Source organism: Gymnoscopelus braueri (assembly GCF_963280865.1).
Source record: "Gymnoscopelus braueri genome assembly, chromosome: 4".
Classification (NCBI taxonomy): Eukaryota; Metazoa; Chordata; class Actinopteri; order Myctophiformes; family Myctophidae; genus Gymnoscopelus; species Gymnoscopelus braueri.
Window position 1 is genome coordinate 46,004,721 of NC_137605.1, and position 20,799 is coordinate 46,025,519.

Below are 20,799 nucleotides of genomic sequence, written 5' to 3' on the forward strand. Positions count from 1 at the left end.
TTGAGTTTTGGGTTCACACATGAGCTTCTTTGAGCTGAAGTCAGAACTTCGGGCTGTCTGTTCTGATACACCCAGCGCAGGAACTGCACACGACTAGAGCGGAGCAGAGACACGTCTAGATCTGGTTGAGATGGAGGGATTAACGCATGGAGAAAAAGAGGGTAGAGAAGGGGTGAAAAGGTAAAGAGAGGAAGGGGAGATGTGTGTGTGTGTGTATAAATGAGAGTGCAGGAGGGAAAAAGTGAGGCACAGCTCAGATGGTATCACTAAAACGGTTTATGCTGTTGCCACGGCAACTCGAGCATAAATGCCTATTTAACAGAAATCTTTACCGCCATAAGGGCAATATGCATTGCTTACTTAGGCATTGACAGTTAAACGCGTATTAAGCGGTTCCTTACTCAGCATGTGCGGGCCCCGTTGAGAGAGGGGCTCCCTGCCGAGCCGTTAAAGCCTGCGTCTCACCGCACTCTGTGCTCTCTTCCCCTCCTGGGGAGATGAGGGTGGACACAGTTCCCGCCTTTCTAGCCACACGTTCTCCTTTTTCTGAGGCGTGTGTCGAGGAAAGGCGTCTGGAGGGATTTTGTTTGTATAAAATAGCCCGATTGATGACGACACTCTCAGCCCGTCACGCCCTCTATCTACCAGGCAACAGGATGTGACCTGCGGGCCCGCCCCTGTGCTTCTGCGCCGCTCCCAAACCTTTTGTGTTTGTTTAAGTTGTCTGTTAATAGCAGGGGTTGTACTGGAACCTCACCTCTGCTCTCGGTGCATGCTTGCGTGCCTGTGTGTGTGTGTTTGTGTGAAGCACACGTGCACATGCTGTACTGTAGATGTGTGTTTGCCCTGCGTGTGAAAGAAGTCTCAAAATGACAAGGTGTGAGGTTGCCTTCTCTAGTTCTTTTTTTTTTTTTGGTCCTGCTCTCCCTACCTCTTGTAAATTGGCCTGAGTTCTTTGAAAGGCAGCGATGGTGTGGGCCTCTTTCAGACAGCTGCAGGCTGCTGCGGGCTTGTGCTGGCTGATTGATGGCCCCTTTAAAGCGTAGCTCGTGTCAGTCGTCCACTTTTATTAAGCCGTCGTACCTGGTGATTGTCATACCTCGGTGTGAGAAAAGGTAGGCAGGTGAGTGCAATTGGGAGCAGACGTCAGCGAGAGGTCAAGACTAACAGGGGCCTGTTGAAAAAAGAAAAAAAGTGGGTGGGGGGTAATTTAATTGCCACGTTGGGGGCCCCGTTGACACGTAAAGGAGCCGGGGGATGTACGCGTATGTGTAATTGGTGATGGGGACTGTAAAGCGGCCCTACCCGGCCCGCCCTCCTGTCCTAACGCACTGACCAGATTCCCTGATTAGCTTCTCCGTCACGGCCGACCGGCTCCCACGGCGTCATGCATCTGTTATCAGAGTCTAAATAGACGCGGAGCTGTCTGTTGCAGAGCGGGGTGTGAGTTAATGCAGCGGTCGCACCTCAGGCTGAGGAGATAATTGACTGGCAAGGCTTCGGGTAATGGCACATTAGCCAGTGCAGCGAAACACACTTGATCATCGTAACTCCCCTTGTCCAGCACACACACAGACTTAACACACCCAGACACACACACACACACGCACGCACGCACGCACAAACATGCCCACTCACACCGCTAAATCTGGATGGATGAGTCACACTCGGAAATTACTTGGCTAATGGTCCACCTTAGCCAAATGCCCTCTCTAAGATGCAGTTTGGCAAAAAAAAGAAGGAAAAGGTTTTGCCATGGAAATACAGCACAGGCGAGGTTAATAGTCAGTGGCTGCATATCCTAGGTGTGTGCGTGTGTGTATGCGTGCATTCATGCGTGGCCTGCGTAAGCCCAAGCAGGAGCTCGGTTTGACAGTGAATAAATGGCTATGAAAACCATTGCTTTACCTTGAACACGGGATTAAGGAGTCCTCTACTTTTCTTTGTTATTCCGCAAGCTTGTAGAATGTAGATGTGCGGTTTTGGAAAGAAGTGAGGATGGTCTCAGTGTGGGCAGCGGGCTGGAATAATTTCAGCCATTTTTTCTTCTGTGTGTGTGTGTGTGTGTGTGTGTGTGTGTGTGTGAGAGTGTAAGTGTGAGAGAGTGTGTGTGTGTGTAATGCACTGCTGTGTAAGTGCTCATGCAGACGCCTGCTGCTGTCTGTGCAAGCGTGCGTGTATGTATACTCCTCTCTCTCAAGGGGCTCATCTCTCACCTCAGAGGACATGCAGAATGTGCTCCTCTGTCCAGAGCCAGCAGTGCCATGCGGCTGAAACATTATCCCCTGCCTGTGTTTGAGTCAGGGTAATGGTGTTTTCATAATGATTTAATTGAAAGGGGCCCACGATCCTTGCTCTGCTCAGCACAGCTCAGCTCTTGTCTGTTTGCCGACACATCTGCGCTCGCTGCTCCATGGACCCACACACAGCAGCAGATGTTGCTTGCCTAACCCCCTAGTTGCAGCCCCAGTATGATGATGATGATTGTGATGCTTCTGTCTATGTGCCCAAATAGTGATCTCTCACAGGGGGTTGACATTGTGCGTGCCTTCAGCCAGATATAGCTCCAGTTAGGTATAGCTCCAACCTAGCGTCCATATTTTGGGCATTTTATAGGCAAAGATCTTCAGAATCGTAAAAAAAAAAAAGCATATCAACAAGCTCAATCACAATTAATTGTGAGCTTGTAGATCAGCTATTTTTGCCATGGGACACCGAAGTATGACAAAGTATAAAATAGGGCTTAAGTGGTTAATATTTGAGGCCTGGAAATTCCAACAGGATCACAGTTTTGGTGTGTATTTACTTAAAGAGCAGTTGTAGTGTTGACCCTCTGCACCATGGCTCCAGCTACACACGTTTGAACACAGTAATCAACATAACTACTGAATACTGATAGATGTTTGTTCTAATGGAGACAATGTCACATTTAATGCAACATGACGTCAGAAATGCATCCCTCTTTGCTCTTCCATTTTAACCGCACACTATCAACATCACAATCAAAAAGTTTAGAAGCAAAAGGGGCAACTTCTCTCTCACACACACAAACACTGCCTCTGCAAAGGCCCTCAATCCACGCAGTCAAAACCAAATGAAGTGTCTGCAAGCTCACGGCGCGTCACACGTTGTTAGCTTGTAGAACAGCTATTTTTGGTATAGACCACTGTCATATGACTAGTATAAACTAGGCATTACTTTCATTTGTTTGTTGTGTTCTCTCACTTGTCGCCACAAGTATAAGCCTGTTGACCGACAAGTGACAGCATCACCACGGACACCTTTGAAATCACAGGCTGGTCAAGAGGAAGTACCGCATGATGCATGATGACAGTGTGTTTTCTAAATTGGGGGTTAAACTTAACAAATAAAATATCATGTGAAATAAATTAAGGCCTTAATGCCTGTGGCTACTAGAGACTTGACTCACTCAATTGTGGAGCTCCCCAACCTTTTCAAGGCAAAAAGCAAAAACGTATGACCACAACATGACTAAACAGAAAAGTGACAAATGTTATTTTGACTGGCAATGTCTTTAGGGACTGAATTTTCATGTCACGTGACCCTACAGTACATGGGGTCCCTAGCCCATGGTTTTGGAAAGTGTACTTGAGAGACCATAGTGCGTCTAAAGTTGTGCATATAAGTTATACTCTTGAGGAAGAAATTATATTGTTGCTTATATCTAACCTTTTATACATATATTTTTGTATTCACTTATAATAATTATACAATACATTATGATATTTGGTAGCTTGTAAGAGCCTAAATGTCTCCACTAGGCCTGATAGCTATTGTTTATGTTACAGCCTATCTTGTTATGGTTCAGCTTGTCCTTGAAGCATTTACAGTATGACTATGATCTGATCCCTGTGCTCTTGGCAGGACTACCGTACCACTGACCTGAGTGTTATTGTATTTCTCCCCATGATATCATGTACATAAAGGATAACCATCACCACCCTAGAATATTGTCTCGACTCCTATTGCCTCATCGATTACTGATTGATCCAGAATTCCACGTCACTCTCAAGGCTGAGAGGACGCCCCTGCATTAATTGCAAGGCTTAATTAAGCTGTGTGTGTGTGTGGCGGAAAGTACAGTGTGTCCCTGTGAACAGAGGCTAGGGTTTTATTTGTTCCTGAGGATCCATGCTGATCACCACCATACAAGCTCACATGGCCAGCCTGTCTGTCACTCCCCAGTCCCCACACATGCGCACACAAACAACTCTCACATCCAACTAAAACAGGGCTCATGCAACACTGTAGAAAAACCTCAGACTTGAGGTGCTGCTTCACTTCTCCTGACCCGTCAGCCGATCCTAGATCGGCCTTGCGACCAGCGCCTTCAGCACCTCCCGCTGTTGGGAGATTGGCCTGTGCTTTTAATCTGTGCGTTTACCTCATACCTCTGTCTCTGTCCAAATAGGACAGAGATGTTTTCGCACTGTTTGGTGAAGCATGGGATGGAGCTCTGAGGTTATCGTGGCCTCTGAGCACGCATGTGCGTGTGTGTATATGTGTGTATATGTGTGCACGTGCGCGCACAAGATTTTGTCTCGCCATTCCTTTAGTTGCAGAGGGAACATAATGAGCTGATCTTCTCTTTTTCTCTCCCTGCCCCTCTGTCTCTGTCTTTCTCTCTCTCTCTCTCTCTTTCTCTCATCCGGACCCCCCTGCCACCCCCCACTTGTTCTTTCACTCCCACCCTCCCTGTCATGCAGCTGGCCGGCCGTGGGACGAAGGAGAACAAATGTTCTGTGAAGACTGTGGAAGAGATGCTAGAATCCATGCAGATCACCATGTCCTAAATGCCCCTGTCCACACAATGATGCCTTCCCTCCCCACACACACACACACACACACACACACACACACACACACACACACACACACACACACACACACACACACACACACACACACACACACACACACACAGCCACATGGCAGCTCTTATAGCCTTGCATTGAGACCAGAGCTGGATCTTACTATTTGAAATCCACTCCAGTTAATATCTGTTGGTTTAACTAAGCCACAGACGTTGGAAAAACACAAAGTGAAGTTTCACCAACACATCTGGAACTCCAGGTACACTGTACAATCCTCAGTGTTAATTTAACATGGAGTGTTAAAAAAATGACACAAATGGATCCATTTTGGTGCATTCTCTTAGAGCTGGTCCATTCCGTTCCATTTTTTACACGCCCCGTGTAGAGCCAGACAAAACGCTGGAAGTAACTGAACTTATTTTAGTAGTAAACCTACCTATTAATAACCAATGACCCTTGTCCCCAGGGCTCAAGACTAACTTTTTAGTTGGTTGCACTGGTGTGTCTAACTTTTTCATGTTGCACCAGCATATAATTTAGGTGCACCCCCCAGACCTGACAGACCTACTAAATGTAAGGTACGCTAGTGCGACCAATGAAAATGTTTGGTTGCATGATTGGACAGATTTTTGGGTGCATATTGTGTGCCCAAAATGGTTGCACTCTGGAGCCCTGCCCCCCATATTTTTACGTAACCTAGTGTAGTGGATACCGGTACCCACATCCAGATTAAGGCTGTGAACTTGTGAATGGGAGAGATAACATACATTTATAAATGCTATATTTATGAAAAGAACCTCTAGGTCCCACCTGTCTGCACTGACCTCCTCTAAGGGTTCCTCACTGTCTGTAAATCAAATGTTTTTATCGTAACTACTTCTTTTTTTTCTTCTTTTGTCGGTCCATCAAAATGTCTTAATAAAGGATTGAATTGTTTGCAAACTTCAAAGTATATTATTTCCTCTGTGGCCGGGGGTTATTTATTGACACGGATGATTGACAGGTCTTTTATGTTTAAAGGTCTCCTCTCTCTCTCTCTCGGTTTCTGTCACCCGCAGTAACTCTGCAGCCTCTGCCCCGCAGTAAAAGTCCCCAATGTTAATTTATCCATTTGTAACTCCTGAGAGTGTACAAAAGTAACCAAATGGACCCTTACCACGGGTCAATCTTTGGTTACGCTTGTACACTCGGGATTTTACAGTGAGGAATCGGTTATAATGATCTCAGTTAAAGCGAGAGGGACGTTCTCATTATATAGGCAAGGGTAACAGTGTAGGCCGTCTCTTTCTTTTTTCTTTTCCCAGTGATTCCAGCTGGGGAAATCCTGCCCTTCAATTACCCCAGACAGCAGCTGAACCCACTGTAACACCGTGGAACACCTCTGTCATTTTAGTTTAGAGAGCCTCAGCATGCCGCCAGTAATTAACGCACCGCAAAAAAAGAAAAAGAAAATGCTATTCATGAATCTGGGAACACTTAAATAAATGTAAGCGAAGGAAGAAAAGATATGTTGGTGCTGTGAGAAGCAGGTCTGGTTTCCTAGTCGCTGTAGGAGCACGCTGGTTCTGTAATTGTCGGATCGGGGTTGATCCAAATGAACGTCTTTAGTCGTCACTCACCCGTGCAGGGTCAGCTGTTACTTCCATCTCTTTTGTTTATTAAGTCGCGGCAATTGTCTCATAATTTCACTCTTAGACTGATGGAAAACTTGAGCGTTGAGTTTATGGCCTTTTTTGGACAGCGTTTAAATTGAGAGAGGTCACGAGCTCAAAGCAGTTGAGTGGGGAAAGCCATTTACTCCACGGCTTTTAATGCCCTGGCCTCTGGTCAGCGGATGAATGTGTCTGCATTTGATTTTCCTCAACAATCTGGCGGAACCAATGGAAGCCAGGGGACGTTTGAGCATAAACTGACGGAGTGGTTATTTTTACAGGAAAGGGCTGAAGCTAAACGAAGCTTTTGAAGAGTTGCGGGGTGAATGATGTTTGATCTGAGGGAGAGGGACTCCTTCTCAGCAGTGGTTCCCATGCAAACTATGGCTGGACTGGCGATGGTCATTTATGAACTTGTAAAAGGGTGAATAAAGATTGTCAATCAGTTTGATGTGAGTGATCATTAGAAGGCACTGACATCCAGTGCCATCCACTATGAGGCAATAGTGCCCTCTGTAGTCCAGATGAAGAACTTTGAGAACTTTGGCGAAACCTTAAGCTTGTTGGAATGTCCTAACAAAGACATGGCTTTGTATGCCTCTTTCACTATTATTGTCATAAAATACAGTAGGCTAAACATAGGCTGATGTTATTTTCATCCTGTCTGTATAATATATACATTCTGTCTACTACAATTTTCAGAACCTATCCGTTATGAAAAAGTGCATTATGCACAGTCCATTAGTCTCAAATACTCATGTTTCCTTGCATTCGGCTGTGTCGTCCAAACACGTCCAGGCAGAGAATTCGATTCACACTCTTGGTGCCACATGTTCACCACATGAACCCTACCAACCCTATTCTGGGCACGTCATAATAGGCGGAAATAGCAGATCTACAAGCTCACAAGCTTTTAGATGGGCTATTTTCACCATTTGACTTCCCCTGGAGTATGGGGTTTTAAGTGGTTCATGCTGGGTTAGAATCTCTTCAGTTCGCGCCACCACCAACTACCAGCAGCAACCATCCAACGATGGACAGGCGTCACTTCCATTTAGCCTCAGATCAGCCTTGCAACAATCAGTCGGTCTGTCCTTGTCCACACTGCAGCGCCAGACCAACGGAAGGAAAGGGGAAACCCAGTTGCTAAGCCGCTGGCTCTGCTTAGGGGGTTACAGACCAAGTGTAGTGGATTAGCTATTAGTGTTGCCTGTAATCCCTGATTCCCTGGGAGATTAGCCTTCGGAGAGGCCTTGCTTGTTCCCAGCCGCTCTGGGGGAATATAGCCTGCGGCCAGGTCAGCTGAGCAGGATGGGGAGGGATATGATAGGCTTTGCTACACCATTGGTTCTCAAAGTGGGGTCTGGGGACCCTCAGGGGGTCCTTGTACAAATGGTACGAAATTGACCCGTTACGGTCCATTTCGTTCATTTGTACACTCTCAGAATTAAATTAACATTGATTTTACTATATACATTTGGGTCCCAGAGATAGAAATAATTAAATGGGGTCCGTAGCTTAATGCATGTCAAACTGGGGGGTCCTTGAAATTAAAATGGTTGAATCACTGCTAGAGCCGTAAAAATCTTCTCTTATGGGGGGGTCCCTGACATATCGTTTCAAATAGGGGTCCGTGGGCTAATGAGTGTCAATTTGGGGGTCCTTGACATGAGAAAGTTTGAGAACCACTGAGTTACACAGCCACACAGATTCGTTGTTTGGGTCTAGCTCTGATGAAGAATATTTTCCCGGTAAGGATGATAACAGTGGTTAATGGTGGAGTTCCTCCTCTTAGCTTTTAGATTTTGTTGTAAATCAGAGGACTCTTCACTAGACAGTGCTGTGAACGATTTTATTGCATTGAACAGAGGAAATGCATCCAAATCTGTGTTCATTGATACTCGTGGAGAGTGTAAAAACATGAGTCTGTTAGAGGCAAATTAACACTCCGGATTTTACTGTGGTGGAGTATGGGGTGTGAGAGTGGGAAAAATTGGGAAATAACATAATAAAAATAAAGAGACATGGAAATATGGAACAGAAGGGGGTTGAAAATGAGAGCAGTGGGTCTAGAGAGAGAAGGAGAGAGGTGAGGTGAGAGATTAAGAAGGAAAAGCAGAAGCAAGGAAGCCTTCAACGCAACTGAGAGAGTGCAGAGGGGGAGGAGCGGAGCCTGCTTCTCCTTGGTGAGGAGTCGTGGAGGAGAAGAAGTTTCCCAAGGTGAGGGAGTGAGTGGAAACGGCAAGCAAGGGCTCCAGCGAGCTCATCCATCTCTGTCTGTTTTGGGGAAGAGGCTGGGAGTGCTAAAGATGGATGAGGCATGCATAACGCTAAATCCTGCTTCAGTCCAGTCGCAGAGCCTGCAGCCTGGTGATGAAATAGTGTTTTGGCTACAAGCAGGGCGGCCAGACCCACTCCCTTTTTTTTTTCTGGGAATGCAGAGCCAGGAGAGGAGAATGGTAGCAAGGAGAATGGATCACTCAAATAACACCTGACAGCCAGACAGGAGAACTGTCCGCAGGTCAGCTGCTATGGCACAGAAACACTCAAAGACTGAAACACACCAATAGATAAATATTTAAAACTGCTGCTTTTAACCCCAAATGCAAGATTACACAGCGTCTCTGACTCACCACCACACTGTCTACAGCTGTACCGCAGCTATCAAATCGTTGAAAAGCAGCATGATTCGCTGAACGAACCTCGTCCAGATGAACCTGCACAAATAGGTTCAAGACCCTTCGAAGAACTCACAAAAGAATCTCCTGCCTAAGCATTTCAGAACAGTTTCCAATCAGCTTTTGTCAAATATGCTGAATATTAACACGTATAGCATCATGAATGTAGTTATTGGCAGAATATTTACATAGAATTACATGGGTTGTCATTTCATATTAACTTTGTTTCATGACTTTGTTTCATTTTTGTGGAAAAAACATCCTGACAAGCCTTGGTTCAAACTAGAGGAGTTCATGCCATGAAAAACAGAATTGTAGTGGAGTTCATTCATCTTCTGCACAGTATGGTAGTTGTGAAAGAATCTGAGCCACACCGCTCCATATTGACATAAGCATGGAAGATGGTGATTTCCTGAAGGATATAGCCTATCATATAACTTTCCATACTGGAAAAAGGGGCAGAGCCACATTGCATAATGAAATGTTCTCATTACATATGAAACAGAGAGGTCATCTGGCAAATTTTAAAATGTATAAACTTTTTCTTTCTTTTTTTGTCATTGCACAATCCCATTCTGTTGATATTTGCCAATTTCTCTAAATTTATGGAGACCATCATACGCAGTTTTTTCTTTTTTGGTTGTTGTACCAGCTTCAATGCAAACTGAATTTTCTCTCCAAGGGCAAAGATGCTGGGAAACAATTTTCTCTCAAGGCAAGAAAGCATCCCAGTGAGCCAAGTATGTGTGTGATTGTGAATGTGAATACTAGATGCATGCACGCCTTTGTGTGTGTGTGTGTGTGTGTGTGTGTGTGTGTGTGTGTGTGTGTGTGTGTGTGTGTGTGTGTGTGTGTGTGTGTGTGTGTGTGTGTGTGTGTGTGTGTGTGTGTGTGTGTGTGTGTGTGTGTGTGTGTGTGTGTGTGTGTGTGTGTCTGTGTGTGTGTGTGTGTGGGGCCATTAAACGATACAAAGAGGTTTGGCCCAGGGAAGTAAAACCGCTGACTTTAGGCCCTTCAGGCCTCCTTGACCAAGAGGCTCCAGTCTGCTGCCATCTCCTTCCAGAGGGGATTCTTGAGCCTCCAGAGGCGTCTCTGGCCGTTGTGCTGTGCTGAGAGGTGCTTCATCACAAGATTCCCGTCATTTCGATGCGTTTTTCGATTTAAGGTCCAGTCATTGTCAGCGAGTGTCACTGTCGCGTAATAAAGTACATCAACTTCCAGGGTCTTTGGCAGAAATGGTGGCTGTGCACATGGTGCCAGAGCTGCATCCTGCCTGCACACGCCGCTACAGTGCATGGCATGTGTCAAATCACAGAGGGAGAGAGGGGGGCAAGCTGCCGGCTTCAATAGACAGTTGTTCTCTCCAGGTCTGACTTCACAGACCACAAATCCCCCCACTCGGAGCGTCTTCTCAGCCAGAAGGTATGCGGCTTACCCCACACAAGGCCTGGGGCCTAATTACAAAAAGGAGGGAAAAGGCAGGATTGCTACTGATTGGGCTTCCGGGGTGAATGTCGCTGGCAATCGTATAGTCGGTTATTTTATACTATGAAAGGGATGCAAGGAAATAGTCGGGGTGTCTACACCATGCAGTGTTTCTCAAACGTTTTCATGTCAAGGACCCCCAAATTGTCACTTATTAGCCCGCGGACCCCCATTTCAAAAGCTATGCCAGGGACCCCTATAAGAGAATATTTTTACGGCTCTAGCAGTGATTCTCAACCATTTTAATTTAAAGGATCCCCAGTTTGACATGCATTAGGCTACGGACCCCCATTTAATGGCATTTCTATCTCTGGGACCCCAATTTATATTGTAAAATCAATGTGGGTCCATTTGGTTCCATTTGTACACTCAGAGTTACACACCCTTAAGGGTCATTTGGTTCCAAACTATCCATAATTTAGCTGGGGACCCCCTGGAACTCCCTCAAGGACCCCTGGGTTAAGAACCAGTGGTCTACACAGCATGTACGAAGGTAGGGGAGGCAGGTGATTGGCGGGGGGCATGCAGACAAAAGCTTTATGTGTCCTGAATAATGAGACAAGCTGTAGCATGTTTGTTCATCCATAGGTGTTTAGTGTTTCAGACATCATGTCTGTGTCCTCACTCACATAACACCAGCCAGGCATGGTAAACATGAGCTTTAATTGCTGCAACAATGCCGGATTCAAAGGAACTCTGCCGGCGTCGTGCCAAACCTCATTCCGAATGGTAACAATGGGACATGGCAGGCATTCCTTCGCATTCCCGCTTTGATGTGTGGATACTTCCTTCTCTGTACTTTGATTACACCGGAGTCCCAGTCCACACATACTGTTACATATACCGTACTATGTTGTATAATTGTGCCGTGTGCCAAAAATAGCAGATCTACAAGCTCATATAACGTGCTGCGTCGCGATGCATTGTGAGCTCGTAGATCAGCAATTTTTGGTAAGCGACACCGGCGTACGCGAAGCATAAGTTAAGCATACTGTATGATGTTCAAGCTCGGTTTTGTGAACCCCTCCAACCATTACAGTCTGAGCCACTAAGCTTTAATTCCTAGAGTTCAATACGGAGCATTGTTATTCCCCCGTTCCAATAACATGTTTTTCTTTTTTTCTAATCTCTAAAACCAACAACACCATTATTGATGGCATCCATATGTGCTCATGAGAGTTGTGGCCATGCATGGTTTGCTGTATCAGTTGGATGGTTACCTCCTTCCTTGCCTCCCCCACTCACTCTCTCTCTCTATCTTACTCTCTCTCTCTCTCTCTCTCTCTCTCTCTCTCTCTCTCTCTCTCTCTCTCTCTCTCTCTCTCTCTCTCTCTCTCTCTCTCTCCTTCTCTCTCATGGAAGCCATTGAACTGCTCCACTGTCTCTGGGGTAATCGGTTGCTGCTAATTTCCCCCCAACAAAAGATAATTGGCAAACGTGGAAGAGTTTATTGAACAGCCAAAAGATCTCCACGGCACAGCGTGATTCACGGTCTGTAGACTATGGCTGTTTGATATGTGTAAAGTATGGCGGCAGACCGGCAGACATTCAGACTTCCATGTGCAGGACATACTGTGGCGGAGGATGACAGACTTGCTTTGATTGCAAGTCACCTCCCACTCTCAATGGCACGCATTCCCTCTGCTCTCTTGCAGCACAGTACGTTTACCGTATTATAACTTAAGTTCTCACATATAGCCCGCCAAACGGGCTATATACCCCCCCCCCCTTGTGACGTGGCCTGTAACGTGACACAAAAAAAAAGAATTATTTCGGAAGATAAGGGGAATTTTCTAGTAGTCTACTGAGATGGATGGAAATTAAGTGTACCGTGTTATTGCCACATACACTTTTAAGTGTGGGCACGCACGCATACACACACACACACACACACACACACACACACACACACACACACACACACACACACACACACACACACACACACACACACACACATGCACACAGAAACACATGCACACAACATTCTCTTCAGTGTAAACTTGGCAGGCTAGTGATGCTACCATCTGCTTGTGGGGAGAGGGATATGGTAGCAGGGTGACCGCAAGCAGCCAAGGTAATAGTGATGGGTTCCACTGAGTCTCTATCTCCCAGACAGCGGCAGACTGCACACTGCAAAATCCAGAGTATTCAGTCAACTCACTCAGAGTGCAAAAATGGACCTGCAGTGCAAGGGTCCATTTCTACACTCAGAATAAAATTTCAAGTGTTCAGGATTTAGCAGTGCTCATTCCACAGCATTGGCCTTCGTACAGTGAGCCCCAGTGCAGTGACAGACTGTTTCCCTGGTTTAACGGGGGTAACTACTGTAACATTGCTCAGACATTTACTTGCTTCTGTGTAAAACAATGTCAAAATAGAATTATGTGTTTTTCTCTGTGTAAAACTCTGAGCCATATTCCGCCTATTTTCCAGTTAGAGATTTTTTTGTTTTTTTAATTTATAAATGTTGATTGAGGGTGCTGTCACACCGAACTTTATTTCTGCCTATGCGGGCGGATTCGACCAATGCTTTTCAATGGGAATGAAGCGTTTTGTTGCGGAAATCCGCAAATGACAACAAACCGCTCCGTTCCCGTTGAAAAGCATTGGCGGAATCCGCCCTCGTAGGCAGAATCAAAGGATATTTTGGGGACAGAAAAGCCCAGTGTACTTAAAAAGAGAGAAAACGCATTGCAGATCCAAATAGGAAGGTTAGCCATTAGGCTGAGCCAGCAAGCTAATAGAAAGACATTAGAAAAACTAAATAAAAACATTTGGTTTATGAGTTGGGTTTTCAACCAAATGAATAAAGCACTGGGCAGAAAGTGACTATAAAAAACATACTTACAAACCCATTACCTATGGCAGCATTTAATATACCCTTTATTTCAAATGAATTCTGGGCAGCAAAAAAACCTAATATCTCTATTTCAGGAATGCCGCAAAAAAATCCAGATATTTATAGAGCCACTATATTATACTTGCTAAATGTAGTTTTAAATTAAGAGAAAATAGACTCATGTACCTGACATCATACAATGCTAAAGGTATAGTATAAATCAATTTATTAACATTAAATTATATAATCAATTACATTGCAGTTGCCGATGTGACTCACACATCTGGCGTTATTGTTGGCTAAGTTGAGTTCGTTTTGAATTTTGAAGGGAGCCAAACTGTGTAGTTTGATATGAGGGCCATTACTGCTCTCAAATCAAAATACTTGCTTCCACATGAAAAAAGAAAATACATTTTGTTATGATTTTCACATACACATTTCATTACTACATGCACCTTTAACAACTTTCAACATGGCGTTCCTGGGCATGTCATTATAGGTGAAAATATAAAAAGATATTTTCAGAAGTAGCAGATCTACAAGCTCACATGACATCTCACACTGTGAGTCACTCATAATGATTTATAACAATTCATAACACAATATAAAGCAATTTAAAATGAAACAGTCACTCTGACCTTTTCCTTTGGCCAACATCATCATCATTCTCATAGTTGTAATACATTAGCCTATAATAATTTTATAATGCATTAGTGTGATTATAAGTCACTATAAGTGAAAAGAATAGCATTAAGTCAAGCAAGAACAACACAAAACATTTCTGCGTACACCTCCAGGAATGTGATTACTTTACTTAAAGCATTCAATGATTGAACATTAGTCTCCCAATTGCACATCATCAGCAAACACTCTCATCAACAAACATCTATTTAAAAAAAATAAATAAATAAACACAAAGTTATTAGATAACCCCACCCCATCCTTGTTGCACTTGTGCACCTGCCAATTATCCCTGCTTGCTTTACACCTCAGCTTACAAATGGCTCCACTTGCCTAATACATCATCATCCACATGACAACGATTAGGTGATACTCTGGTGCATAACGACATTCCATTAAACTTCCCTGTGGGAGGATGAAATAAACTGCTACAGGAAAACTTGTAAAAAGGCGAAATACAAACCGAATAAAAACCGGCGAAAAAGCCATCAAAAGTAGCTGGGTGCCATGGAATGCCAATGTGTCAGCACCACACCAGAGGAGCGAGTGTCTACAGAGAGTGAAAACGACAGACATATGATAGAAGTCCAAGATGTTTCACTCAGTGCTCACTTATAGGATGTGAAAAGAAAAGAAAAACATAGAAAAAACAACAACCCATTGGCACATAACTGAATTGGACCCAACAATGAAGGACATTTCGACACATTTCGACGCCCTACCAGCATTATACTGAGACTGGTACGGTCAGACCTCCCACCACCCAGACAGACAGACAAATATTTTAGTCCAATATCAGAGGGGAAAAGCCAGGCTATGTGATCTTTGAACTAAATGCAGCTTCACAATGCGATGTACTGAATGTCTATACACTCCCATCCGGAGAAAACTAAAAGACTAGAAAGGTGTGCCCAATAGAGCATAAATCAGGAGCATGCATGCTCCAATAATAATAGCGTTACAGACAAAGGTAGCACACAAGGTGAATTTTCATATTTCACATATAAAATCAAGCAGTTAAGTGATCTGTTATACATTTTAGATTTTACACAATAAATGAGTTTAGTAATGAATTAGGATGTGGTCTTTGTGTCTCATCTGCATCTGCCACTATTTTGAACCTCATGCACATACCTGCTGCTACTGTATATTATGCTATACTGTATATATGAGTAGAGTGAATATATACATAAACTTTTACATTTGAATATTTGTCCTGTTTCTCTATCCTTTTTGTCCTGGCTCTTCCTTCAATCTCTATTCTTTCTCCCTTTCCTGAAAACTACTAATGATAGAACTTGTACGAAAAAAGGAAATACAAAATAAAATCACCCACTTCTTTACACCTGTGATTTGACAAGAAATCAGATTCTGATATGGAGGGAAAACTAAAACAGATCTGCAATCTGAAATTTCTCAACATAGAATAAACAGTGTTTCGTCCTCGTGATTTTGTAATTTGTGACACTGAGAAAGTGACGATATCCACGGTATAAGAGGTGGAGATTTTGAAAAAGCTGGGAAACGAGATGGATGTTTGAATTGAACACAGTGTCTCCCAAGTGCATCCACACTAGGTTATATTGCAATACCTGTCTATTATTATCTGTATCCTGCAACTTTTGAGGTTGATAATGAGCTATCTTATGAGATGTCCTGTACATATGGCGCAATTAGTATTACATTACATTGACATGATTTTGACATTTGTGTCATTATGTCATAACATAATGTTTGTATTGTATGTTGCTTTAGTTGCATTTCCTCAAGGGACAATAACAACATTAAATAATGCAAAGTTACACAATGCTTTACATAAAACTGAAGGAAAAAGAAGAAGAAGAAGAAGAAGAAAAACAACATCATAACAATAATAATGCTTGACCTGCATAAAACAATAAGTGCAGTGTGAAATAACAACAAAAAAATCAAACATGATTCAGATTGAGGTATTGAGTTGGACTCAATGTTTGTCATACACAGTGGGGGAAAAGGCCTGTAGAGATTGGATGACTGTGACCTTATGCCAGATGTCCCTAAACGTTTCTATGCCAAGGACCCCTAAATAGCCATAGCCTCTGGTTGTGGTAAAAAAGACCAGATCTACCAGTTCTGCACCTTATACTGCACCTGTAGGTGTGTATTTTAGACCTGACAGGTCACAGTGCCCTGAAATGTTATTGCTTCAAAATAAACAGTGTGCGGGATCCCAGTAATATCATCACACAGCCTTTAGGTTGGGTTACTGGACTGAAACCTCTCTGGATATGGAAGCTGTGCATTCAGCACATCCAGGAGCGCATTGATGACACCACAATGAATATAAATAGGAGATCAGGTTCTCCTTAAAGCTATCAAATTCTGCATGGTCCAATAAAGACCTGCTCAATACTTCTGACAGCTGCTGGACCATCAGGTTCCCTTTAGGCCCCAATATATTTCACCATAATGCAATCCTTTAAAGATTTTTGATATAATACCTATGCAGTCCCTGCTGCAGAATGTTACTTATTTCTCAGTGGAATAAGTTTCATTTTGTGACATCTGTTTGGCAGCCAATGGGTCTTATGTGTGCTTTTGGAGAGGTTCTGCAAGAGCTTTCCCCCACTGAAATGCAATCATTGATGCAAATTAGTTTTGTTGTTGAGGCTGCGACTTGGTCCAACTCTACTTCACGATGGTCCGTTTTGCTAAACCCAAATTGGGCTAATTTCCTCAGAGGAGAAGGAGATTTAAACCCAAACTATTAAACTCTCACTGGGAGCATTAGCACTCTGCCCTCCTGCACCACCACCCCTGTGGTGCTTGTCCTTTGATACGTGGTTGGGACTGTTATCAAGTCCTTAAAGTAGAGTCTGTGAGTCTACCTGGATGCATTGTGGAAAACAATCATTAAACAACGGAATTGTTAGTTGGATTTGATGGCATAACAGAACCTTGGAGGGTCAATGTGATGAATCTACAAGTACATCAGTTGAATCTGGAAAGAAAAATCTGAAAGAAATGGCTACAGTGAACTGACAGGAGCGTTTTCTTCTCTCCCCCCCCTCTGAGGAGCTCGAAATAGATACATGACGCCCAATCCTCATAATGTGTGAAGGGGTAAACAGAGATCACGCTGATTTATCAGAGCTGGGAACCGGTCCCCGGAGATTAATGAGCTATAGGCTCAATAAAGTATGCTGTCCCGCAGACAGCCCACCATTATTCACGATGACAGATCAGGAGCTGGGCATTTTTGGCATATCTATTATTAACACTTAAACATTTAAGCCCTATATACATCGTCATACAGCAAAAACAATGTTTTGAATAACATTTATTTTGAAAAACTTTGGAAGATTTGCAAAAAAAAAATAGGAATGCCCAGGGTGAATGTGTTTAACTCACACACGCCCAGCCTATACAATGAGATTATCCTCCACTAGCGTCATCACCCCATCACCTGATCCAGCAATGTCATGAGTTACGTGTATTCTCAAAGTATGGAATTGCAGGGTCAGACCGACCTGCACTTCTCTTAGGTTTGGATGGGGCATATTCTTTGCATTTTATGTGAACACAAGCAATACAAGCTGAGCACAAGGGTAGACTGGCAGTGATTTGTTTGTGCCAGGTCGATCTAGTCTGCCTCAAATCAAACCACACACAACAACACACCCTGATCCAGCTCGCCGCTCGCATCTTTGCCTTATGATCTGCCCTGGCTGTCTGAATTCTGGCAGTCAGCGATGCTGTCACTCAGGTATGAGCCAATGAAGTGGACAGCTTAAGTGAAGGGACTATGCTGAAGAAATGCTCAATTAATCCCTTGTTAATCCAACACTTGACTTTATTTTTTACTGCATCTGACTTCTGCAATGATTTGTTTTCTTTTACTTGAGGATGACCCAAAAAAAATAATTGACCAGAGATCTTATTTTTTTTTGGGGGGGGCGTGTTACATTGGTTTATGTTGGAAGCAGCAACATGGCAGGGCTTATTGCTGCAGGCGTGTCTGAACAAGCAGGTCTAAAACACACACGGTTGCTGACTGAGTCGAAGAATCGGCACGATTAACGTGACAACGCTGTATCCAATTATGACTTCTGTCATGGTTCTCCAATAAATATGATGGCTCAATAACTCAACTGCGGTTTCAATGTCTCAAGATCCAAACCCAATGCAACTGACGGAGTTCCATTAGCCGATGTTTTGTCGTTAACACTTTTCCTTCCAACCCATTCATGTGGGAAACACCAAGCCAAACTGACAACACTGCTGCACTGTTTTGGATTCATATATTCTCAGAGAAGTGCTTCATCTTTCTAGGTGTCGAAGCGCTGAGTGGTGGGATGGTGCTTTTTTCCATGATCTTGAGAACAACGCTTCCTCTGTTTTCTTGCATGGGGAACGTACCTATGTTCCCTCAGCCCTATGTTCCCTAAACCTTAACCACTTAAACCCTATTCTTAGTTGACGAGAGTTCCCCAGGGCTCTATACTAGGCCCCCTCCTGTTTTCACTCTACACTAAATATCTTTGCTGAAAATAGGCAATCAAGCTCACAAAGCGCTGTGTTGCGACGCATTGTGAGCTTGTAGATTGATTATTTTCGCTGAATGTTCTCCCCAGAATATGGGATGCAAGTTTTTACCCCAACCCTAGTCTCGTGTTACCAGACTGTTGCCTCCCACAATTTTCAAATGTTTCCGGCATACAGTCTGGGACTCGGAAGCTCTGATCATGATTAGAATATAAACCGGATGGGGAGCCTCCTCTCCATTTCCGTTTCGTCTTTACAGTCGCACAAATGTATCCTAATATAAATACAAATCATCTAAGTATGCATAGCTTGCTGCTTAGCAGAAATGGAAATTAAAAAGTAAAGTGTAAAGATATTTTAAAATATATGTTCGTGAACGCAAGTGCCAGTTTCCTCTCTCGGATTTTGGGAGTTGTAGTTCCAGACTCTATAGCATTCAGAGATTGTGGAATAGTTGTCTGGCTACGCGAGACTACCCCAACCCTAACCCCAACCCTTACTCTAACACTAACCCCAATCCCAACCCTAAACTGAGGGAACATAGGGCTGACCCCCTTGCATATGACTTGCTGCTTGATTTGCGTAGACCCAGACAAATTCACCTGGCTTCCAACACGACTTTTGCTGCTAGGATCAGCTATCAGGCGTGTTGCAAGACTGTGTTGGAGGGTGGAAGGATGGAGCGTTTTTTGACCTGCCTCGGGGCTAGGAGACTGTGTGAGAATCCGGGTTTTCCATGTCTGATTTGTCTCCTGGAGAGAGCCTGGCTCATGAGAGGTGCTGAGTTCCTGAACAGAGCCATCAGTGTTGGGTGGAACAGTGGTGGAGCCTGAGGGCCTTGCAGAACACCGGGGGTCTTGTGGTGGGAAGTCGAGGTCTGCAGAAGGGAAGCAAGAGGCTTGGGAAGCGTGAACCCCATGTACACATGGCCTGCTGGCGGGACCCGGTATGTAGATAGGGGGTGTCTGGCAAAATATGTGGATATGTTGGATACATCTTATTAAGAGACACCGCAGACACCGGATCTCACTATCTGTGTGTCTCCAGCGGTCTCTTGGCCAGCGAGTCTGCTTTATTGCTTCTGCACAGTATGCCAATGTTATTTCACTTTCTCTTTTTCCTTCACACTCTTTGAGACTCTGTCTCACTCCACTCCCATCTTAGTTCCCAATGCCTTCTCTCTTCTATGCAATGATATAGGTCAATAAAGACCTGTGGAAGTTTATCAATTTGAACAGATTTAGTGAAATGCGAAAGGTTAAGACTTGCAGTTAGGCATGCATCAGGTTATCGTCCAACTGGCTATTTAGAATAGGGATTTAATCACAGCTCATTTATGTCCATTACATTGACCTTCAGGATACTGGTCATGAGATTAGACTGAAACCAGTTAATTTTACAGCTGCCTGTAACAATTTTGTGAGCTAAACGCCCACCGATCTTTGTCTTTTTTTTTTTACCAGTTTTGGGAGGTTCCAGCAATTTCAAAATAATTTTTTTTCCTCAAGCCAGAACTAGAGAAGTCTAATGAGTATCACTTCAAACACGTACCGCATCTGTCTGATTCCAGAAGGGTTTTTAGCCACGGTTGCATGTGCTTCCAAATACACTGAAATCACACAAGCCTCTCATAAAAAGCCAGCCGCTAATTTGTTTACTTTCAACAGCTTGGTTCCCTTTCATGTGATCTCTTAGTTTGGAAGCTACTGGCACCTGTTTGGGGATTTGGAGGAAGGGGTCAGCCAGACCGTCCTCGGGAGTTTGGAACGATGTGGGGTCCCGCAATCACTCCCATGTGGTTGAACCCAGGAACTGGACCAGCGGGGGAGAAAATAACTCAAGTTGCTGATTCAGACTTGTATTGCGGTTCTGTATACAGTATGTCATGCAGGAAAAGTGATATATTTTTAATAAAAGCGACGACAGTCGTTGAGATGGATTGTACAGATTGATTTCACTGTTGCATAAGTCCCTTGTTTGCACTGCGCACGTTTTTATATCATGGTTGAAAACCCAATCTAACTCGCCATTGTGCCCACCAATGCATGTGTGCTTGCATGTGTACACATGCATGCACATTCATACATGCATACAGTACAGTA

At 43.9% G+C, this 20,799-nt stretch overlaps 1 protein-coding gene across 2 annotated transcripts in view; it reads left to right on the forward strand.

Moving 5' to 3' along the window:
* Positions 1-20,520, forward strand: part of emc2 (ER membrane protein complex subunit 2) — a 43,490-nt gene extending 22,970 nt beyond the window's left edge. The window contains exon 11 of one of the 2 annotated variants that reach the window (XM_080427064.1): positions 20,393-20,520. In XM_080427064.1, coding sequence (XP_080283190.1) covers positions 20,393-20,500 — 108 coding nt within the window. In that variant the 3' untranslated portion in view covers positions 20,501-20,520. Of the gene's footprint in view, positions 1-4,727; positions 5,778-20,392 lie in introns of those variants that run through there. The other variant, XM_080427065.1, reaches the window with a different exon arrangement.
* Positions 20,521-20,799: the final 279 nt, after the last annotated feature.